Source organism: Abrus precatorius, unplaced genomic scaffold (genome assembly GCF_003935025.1).
Source record: "Abrus precatorius isolate BTA unplaced genomic scaffold, Abrus_2018 Scaffold3, whole genome shotgun sequence".
NCBI lineage: Eukaryota > Viridiplantae > Streptophyta > Magnoliopsida > Fabales > Fabaceae > Abrus > Abrus precatorius.
Window position 1 is genome coordinate 17,167,981 of NW_020874373.1, and position 9,269 is coordinate 17,177,249.

The 9,269-nt window shown below is 30.9% G+C and overlaps 1 protein-coding gene across 1 annotated transcript; it reads left to right on the forward strand.

Moving 5' to 3' along the window:
* Nucleotides 1–2,163: 2,163 nt before the first annotated feature.
* LOC113863503 (prostatic spermine-binding protein) lies at nt 2,164–8,797 on the forward strand. Its single transcript, XM_027497105.1, has 2 exons — nt 2,164–2,891; nt 7,423–8,797. Exon 1 carries the CDS (start codon nt 2,269–2,271, stop codon nt 2,878–2,880), a length of 612 nt encoding a protein of 203 aa, XP_027352906.1. The 5' UTR covers nt 2,164–2,268; the 3' UTR covers nt 2,881–2,891; nt 7,423–8,797.
* The last annotated feature ends 472 nt before the right edge of the window (nt 8,798–9,269 follow it).

Below are 9,269 nucleotides of genomic sequence, written 5' to 3' on the forward strand. Positions count from 1 at the left end.
TTAATCTCGCTTCTTAATTTTAATTCCTCAAATCAGCTTTCTTTCTATTTACTATTTTTTATCTTAGTAAAATTATCATCATAATTCTTTTGTTTGTGTTTCTTAACAATTGAGTGATTACGGGTTGAAAATTATAATTAACAGCCTCTATAAATACAATACTTGGTATTTCTTTTTAATGATACTTCTGTGACAATAGATGCACTTGTGTGTTCATTTATTCGAGTAATCAAATTTCTCTATCTTTAATTCTTTAATTTCGTTTGCATATTTGTGACCCTTTGCAAGGCCTTGATTGCATGTGGTTCAAACCTTTACCAATTTTGATTAGAGTTTTTATTGATATTGATTCTCTTGTTATGGTTCTAGCATTGTTGAATGCTTGGGTAGGGAATGAAAGTCATCCTTTTTTTTTTTTTTCCAAATTATCATCAACTTTATGTCTAGTCAACAAGTGTCTTTTACTAAACTAAATGGACATGTTGTCTTTGTGTGGCTTGCTTATTTATCTTAAATTTTATCGTGAGAACTTAATTTTGATTTATGCATCTTTCAATATTACTCTAACATAAGGTCATTTGACTTTACGATTTCTACCATGTCTCCTTGTATATTCATGGTTGGTTTAATGAAGTCTTTTATTTGAAAGGCTTTGAAAGAAATGATGAAATTTGTTTAAGTTTAGATAGCTTCATTCTTTATTTGTCTTGGAGCTTATGTGGACCTATGAGTCAATTATCTTTATTGATCAAGAGTGTCATGATTATAATGTCAATCTTAAGAGAAGAGTCATAGAAAATTAAAGAGAATGTTTTATTATGGTGGCACTAATTTCTTCATAAAATATGATGTTAAGAGTGTAAAAAATAGTGTGATTTAATTTTATGAATCTTATTATCAAGTTTAAGAACCAAAATTATTTATATTTTTATTATGAATAATATAATATAACGTCCTATATTATAATTAACTTCTATATTATAAATTACAGTACTTTTTATCTAAGAAATGAAATATTTAGTAAAATTACTTTTATTTACAGTTAATTATGTCTATTTTTTAATATTAAGAGAACTATATTCTTTTTTGTTACAAATGATTTAAATTTTACTTATATATTTTTTAATTGCATTTCAAATTTAAAAACTAAAAGTTTTTACTTAATTTTTTTATTAACTTATATAAATTTATATATTTTTCTGCAATATTTATATTGATAAAAAATTATTACTTTATATTTTTTTGATTATAGAGTTAATTTAAAATAATTTTATTGCATATATATATATATATATATATATATATATATATTAAAATAAAGTATTTATGTACGTGCAATTAACTAGTTTTATATAATTTAATATTAAATTGATAACAGTCAAATACTATATAAATTTACTGAATGACAAATAAAGCTTTACACTGATATAAACAAATCTTTCCTCTATTTATCATCAACGGGAGAATTAGAAAAATAACTTTGTTAACTGATATTCTTAATGAATCAGTTAAGAAACTAATAATAAATAATTATATTAAAAATTATGTTGAATGATGTTTTTATAACTTAAGATATTAGTATTCATAATTTAATACACAAATTTGACTTTAGAAAATTTATGTTTGCACCATTTAAAATAAAAATAATTTTAAATTTGAATAATAAAAAGAGTTTAAAATAAAAAAGTTATATGTCAAGTTAATTAATATATTAAAAAATAGTGTCATAAAATAATATATACGAAATTCACTGATTAAAAAACAGAAAATATTAGAAGCGTCATTAAATTTTTTTTTTATTATAATCTCTTATATGTATTTAAATATTATAATAAAAATAAAAAAATTTAAGAAAAATAAAAAATTATATAAAAGTTATCTGACTTAAATATGTTTTTACAAATTTTTCATTTTAATTTTTTAAATTATTTTACTTTAAATTTTAATATTGATCTATTCAAATAGCGTGACATATTAATTTTTTATTTAATTACACTAGCTAAAGTTAAAGACTAAAAGTAAAAATTTATAAAAAACAAAAATTAAAATAAAAAAAATTATTTAAAGACACTGAATCCAGAAATTAATTAAAATGTAAATACTAAAAACATATTTAAACAGCCCTTACTTGACAGAGCAATTTGGATTTTGGGAACAAAGGAAGCGAATCGGTGAGAGTGTGTAGTGATTGAGAGAGATTGGTACATCTCATCTCCCCCCAAAACCCTAACTTGCCCCATCCCCAAAATCTCAGTCACACCCGCATTCATGGCCGAATTCAACGACAACGACCCCCAAGAACCCACATTACCCTCCAAACGCAAACTCGATCCCATCGCCCAAGACATCCAACACCTCCCAACCAAATCTCCTAAACTCGCATCATTAGAACCCCAACACTCAAACGACAACACTTCCCAATTTCCCACTTCCCCTTCCCACCGTGTTCTTGGCCCCAGTGAAGACGCCAACGACGACAACCAACATCAAAGCGACAGCGATGATGAAAATGAATTAGACGACGACGACGAAGAAGAAGAAGAAGAAGAAGATGATGTGGAAGAGGAGCCTGAGGTGGACCGAAAGGGGAAAGGGATTTTGCGTGACGACAAGGGAAAGGGGAAAATGATAGTAGAAGAAGGAGAAGAAGAAGAAGACGACGACGACGATGACAGTGACGACGACGATTCCGACGACGAAGGAAGTGGTTCCGGCGAAGACAGCGATTTTTCCGATGACCCTCTCGCGGAGGTCGATTTGAATAACATTCTTCCGTCGAGGACTCGCCGGCGAACGGCTCATTCCGGCGTGCACATCGCCGGTGGTGACACGGGGAATGTCGGTGGGAACGATGATGATAGAAACGATAGCGGTGCCTAAATCCTGCGAAGGTTAGTCGGGATTTTGGAGAAATTGTTGCTACTTTTGGATTAGTTCAGTTGTGGATTATGAGTAGTGTTCTTAGTAATTTTTTTTCGCATAATGCGGTTTTGGTTGTTTCAATTGCGAATTGCTGCTAAAAAATTTCAATTGCAACAGACATTCTGTGTTCAGATATAGGTTTTTATTTATATGTGCTTGGTAGGTAGGTAGGGTTTGGTTAGCGATGTTTTGAGGGACTTGAAAGCTAAACTGAGATAATGTTAATGGAAATTATGGCCATTTAGTTTCTGTTCAAGATTTAGAGGATTTGGTGAGGTATATTGGACAATTTACCAAGATCAGAACATGGTATAGCATGTGTACTAAAGATTGAACAACTTTCACCTGATTCTGCTAATGAACACTTGAGATGAAAGATGACTCGCCATCTTTAATGTTGACTTTAATATTAATAGGTCATAGAGTCTTCTTCTTATCGGGTGCAGTTGGTTAGTACTTGATGTTCTATAACCTGTGGTGGACCCCAAGTTTATGTAGGAAATATGTAGATCTTGTTTGATTTGGTTTATAACTGACTACTGAGTCTGCATGTTTGTTTATACTAAGTTATATCCTTTTGTAAATTGTAACTAGTCTTCCCTAGTTTAGTAGTTATCCCGAATGTACGTATCTTTGATTTGTATGAGATGGTGGATTAATTTTAACTTTGCAATTCAGTGATTCACTATTTAAAATGTTCATATATGAGGAGTGTAGCAGGTAGTGTGTGGGTTTGAATATATTCATCGTCAGCTAAGTTTGGAAATTCAGGTGGAGCTAAATCCAAATCTGCCCCTACCATCCCCATTCTCAGGCCTACCCTAGATGCCGTTTAATTGTGAGCAATAATGAATTATGTCCCCTTCATACTTTTAATTTATAATGAAAACAGAAGAGTTTTTGTCACTATAATAGATGCTTCTGCTATTCATATGATGGAAGACAAATTAGCTTTAAATTTCAGTTAACTTGTATATAAAACTTTAGCATTTGATTGGAATTTGAATGTTTGAAGGATGCCTGATTGGCCATGTTGAGTTTAACATTTTAGTTAGTTTGTTTATCAAACTTTAACGTTGTATCAGAAGGTTTAGATGCAATCATCCTTACTCTCATGAATGGAGGACAGGATATTTCCACAACTAGAAACAATGGCATCAAAATGAAAATATATTATACTTGTTGAGTTTTTACCCCTAGTGTCACCCTCTAAAAGTACAAACACAAATAATTTGTAAACAACTGTTTTTTCATAGAAACATTTTAAAAAATATTAAAAAAAGAAAATGATCTTTGAAAAGTAAGAAATTTCACAAAGACAAACAGGTGCTTGGTTCATGATTGCATTGATAGCTTGCATTTACTGATCTGACTTATGTGAACTGTTGTTTTGTTTCTGTCACATTCATCATATCATTTTGTGGATGTTGCTGAGGAGTATAGGGGTCTAGACTTTTCTTGACAAATATATGTTGTTCTATCACTTCTGCTGACTAGAAACCTTCATTAGTTGGTTAAATGCAAATTTTGCTCCTTTCTTTGGACATGCTTAAATATAACATGCTTTCCCCTATTTTGAAATTTGAAAAACTGTACTTCCCTTCCCTATAGAGGAAAATGGGTTACATTTTAGTCTATTTTAATGTAAATGAACATTGGTCTATTTTAAGAGTGCCTAGAGAGATTGAAAAAATAAAGCCCCTAAGGTATCCATTTACATGAAAATGAATTTAAGTAAAACATAATATCTTATGAGTCTAATCTACCAATTGGATAATGGGTAGTAAGCATTATGCGTAGTACTCCTTCTGGTCCTTTAAATAAGGACAAAATTTAGGGTAGTATCATTGGCACTTTCCGTATTGTTTTCGAATAACTGTTGGAGTTTCATCTTGATGATCTGCATAATAAGGTTTGACATTAAATGTCAGTACACATTATTGATATGAAACTTCAATTCTAATCATGGTTATCAATCTTGGATAGTGACGTGTAGCAGCCAACGCTAAAAATGCTATTGTAGGATAGGGCACAGTGGGATTATTGTTTGATTCTTACAAAAGTTGTATAATTTGAACTTAATCCTTATAAAATATTTGGTTAGAATATAATTTCTATTTTTTACGAACTATTGTTTTTAGTCTTTTTAGCTAATGTGATTCAACTAAAAGCTAACACTTGGTAGTATGTCAATTATCATGTCAGTTAAAGGGATTAAAAACAATAGTTTGTGAAAATGTAAAGACTATCCTTACCAAAAATTTTATAGGGACTAAGTCTAAATTGTATAACTTTTGCAAGAACTAAATACTTGAGCCATTAAAAAAATTATACTCTATATATATAAATGCAAAAAGGTTTTAAAAAAAACTCAATTCATGACATATTCATAGTTCTTAGGCAAAACATACAAGGAAATAACAATTAAATTAAAAAAAAAAAATCCCCGAAGGCATTGCTTTTTTAGGACAACGATTTTATTTTTTTTAAGTTTACTCTAGCAGTGCTATGGCCGCATCAACGGCCGTTCAAAATCGCCCTGCTATTCAGCTATACCGCCACTATAGCCTACTATTTATAACTATGATTCTAATTACAGAACACCTACGTTTTGTCTTTATAAGAAAAAAACCAATTCGTCAACATCAATATAAAGTTATTATATGTCATAAATTTATGGTGTATTTCAAAAATATTCATAGTAATAAATGGTTAAATTAGCAATTTATACATTAAACGAATGAATTTATTAACTTGTATGGTAATGGGAAGTATCTTGTTGATACGAATCTCACAGTAAATAAAGGTATAAAAAATTTAACAGTTAATGCATCTGAAAATGGATCTTTATAACTTGAAGATGGCCTTGCTGTGTGACTAGGTCACTGATTCGAGTTAGAGTCTGCCTCTTGCAAATGCATGGTAAGGCTGTGTGACGAGTCCATCCCTTCTGTGGCCTTTGCCTTGGCGAGAGGTTTATAACACCAAGTTGACTTATTTTAAATTATTCAACTTAGAGAGCAATAGTTTATTCAACTTTCTCTTGTTGCTTTATTTTATCATAATTTTGAGTTTGTGAAAAAAAGGAGGGCGATATTAATTCATCGTTTCAGTTGAAGCTGGCCCAACTTGTCCACTTCCGTGTGACTATTATTACCTATTTAACGTTTTCTTTCTCGCGTTAGCATGGCTGTTTCTTTTACACTACGATGTGTATTGAGGCAAGGTTGGAGCTAAAACCGTCAAATCTTATGCGACATGTTCTACGTATATAACATCTTGTATGCAAAAACTAGACTGCTGAACGCCTTTTGTAATGACACAAGCGCGGGTAGGTATCCTATACAGGTAAATGAAAAAAGAAACTTGATTATATTTTTTCAAATCGAGAGTATGTTTCCTCTTGGTATCTTACAACTTGTTTGCGAAATTTCGTTGCATGAATATTACCTTAATTTTATCGAAAGTTAATATAATTTTAAGCTTAATTTTATCCATGCCTAGGGTTACTACCGCAGTTATGCTTTAAATGACAGAAAATTAGTTACATCTAATAGAAAAATTTATTTCAGCGGCATATTCTCACAGCACACTTTACAGTAAGAAGAGACAAGAAGAAAAGAGAGAAAAGTGTTATAAGATAGAAAATATAGTGTGTGAAAAGCGTTACAAGATAAGAACATATTATTAAAACAGCTCCTTCTAGTAAATACTCATTTTATTTGATTTTTGTGATATAAAATAGCTTGTGTTGAATTTCGGAAGCCTACAGAATATTTTAAAAGCTCTTGAATGGAATCGACCTTCCTATACTTGACGACCCTTTTATGCAATTCATAATGTTTTCATTCATGAGTTTGGTTTACAATCACTCAAAATCGCATCTGAATACAAAGTTGGACCTTTTTCCTATTATCTTTACAGCCAGGGATGCACATACTTATATACACACTACATTAGCACATTGGAACAAGTTGTAGTACACAAAACTACCTTTAACTCTTGGATAAAATGCCTGGTGAGAGTTGACTTGCTCAGCATTTTTCATTTTCCAGCATGGGGTATTTGTGCGATTCTTCATCATGTCCATTGCAATCGGTTTCTATTTGCTCTTTGTCATCTGTTAATACATTCACTGCTTTAAAGATTCTCAATTAGGTCATCCTGTCGTCTCATACGGTCATGTCGGATCCCTTCAAAAAATTCTCCAATATATTCTTCAGTGTAAAAAGTTGCTACGCTGGTTGCTGGGGTCACGTTTGGGCAATTGTCACAACCTTCTTGTTTTTCACCGTTTGCAACGTCACAAATATTGCACTATTTGCTTCCTACAGCATTATATCAATTAAATTTAACGATAATTCGCATGAAATTCAATAATTTTACAAAATTTATAGTTAATACAATGTTACGCGTTACTAGTTCGAGACAGTAGTATTAGTCATTAAAAAAATGAAGAGTGGTACATATATACTGACTAGTACCTTTTTTTTTGTACAGTGGATAGCAGCTTTTGACTGCATGTGTCAAGTGTTTTAACCTGTGGCTCTTGAAGTGGGCCTACCCATGTTACTTGAAGGGAGGTTTGGTAAAACTCCACTTCAAGCCCATTTTATACATTTTGGTTGTAGATTTCAAGGGCTTTGTGTGGACCATGTATCTTTCTGTTTCCTGTTCTTAGTTTGACTGAAAAGAATGAGCAGCGTGCAGTTCAAAGCAAATTGGAACTTCTTAAGCTCCACCAAGTTACAAAGCACTGAAAAACAAATGGGCAACTTGTGATTATGATTTCAGATGGTAAGCATAATTTTAAAGATTAATAGCATATTTAGTTTTATTTAATTTCAAAAAACAATCACTTGTGTTTTAAAAATTCTCTAAGAAAGTAAAAACATAAACTAAATATGCATTGAATTACATTATTACATAGCTACTTTGGACAATAATGAAGTTTCCTCCTATAAAATATGTCAAAAACTTCTCCACATTTACAATTTGAACTCTCCTTAAAAAAGTTCAAAGATAATATGAAATTATTATTCTAATTTTTTTAAAAAAAATTCTTGCATGTTAATATTCCTAAATTCTAAATTTGGACATGCTGAAATGAGCAACAAAGATATGCAATGGTGGGTTTGTCTTTTGACACACTTTTTCTTTTCCTTTATGATAAAAGGACTAAGTGGGTGACATCACCAGACCATTTATGTGGTCCTGTGTTCTCCTTCATTCTATCCATCCATTTCCCACACCTTTTTACTTTTCAATGTTTGAAACTAACATCCATTTGCATTTGTTGGTTTTGGGGTTTACCCTTTCTTGCAAGATTGAATGTTGGGGAGGTGTAGTTTGGGGCAACAGAAGTGGGGACTTGTTTTGTTTTATTTTCCCTTTGGAACAGTATTAGATATATCCAATTCAACTGTTTAATCATCTACACTCATAAAAGCAGGACCACCATGCATTCGTCATGCGTTATGATACCGCATGCTGCCCCGTTCCGGTGTGGGTCTTCTCGCACACAACTTAATTTCTCCTCAATACAATTTAACCATTATTAGTTGTTTAAACTAGTCTTATAAGGAGCTGATATTTACATTTTTAAGAATTAATTGGACTTTTAGTCCCTTTAATTCGGTTCAGGTGTGATTTTAGTTTTTTATTTTTTTCAAACTAATTAAGTTTCACTACTTTTAAAATTGTACATTTTGCTCCCTCCATCGATTTTATTCTATTAAAATCATCAGATTATTATTTTTGTCCAAAAAATGAGGATTATGTATTGGGTAGAAAATTTGACAAAAAAATTTACAATATTAAAAGTAGAGGACTTAATTAAAAAAAAATATTAAAATCGCAACAATATCAAATTAATTAGACAAAAAAAATGAAAAACTATATTCTTTATTATTAAATTTTTCTTGCAACTTAGTTATTATCACTTAACATCAAGTTTTTCATTTACGTTTGGATTGAGCTTTTATTTCCGGACTAAAAACGGTAACTGTCAGGGTCCAACTCTTTTTATTAAAGTCTATCATTTAGTATAATGATTTGATTTGACTCTAATCTTACTGGAATTTTGATAAGGCTAGATGCGGGCCACAACTAACAGTTTGACTAAAATACAAGAAATTTTCAATAATTGTAAGTTAATTTCAAAATATTCATTTTGGTTCAAAGTTCAACTCTTTCAGCTTATCAAAATGTATATATATTGACTCTTTACAAGGAGTGTTTTAGACATGAATATGGGGTTAATCTTGTTACCAGATTTGGTAAGCTTAGTTGCATAGTTGAGTTCTGAATCATGAGACTTTGTTGAACACACACAGTTACATGGAATT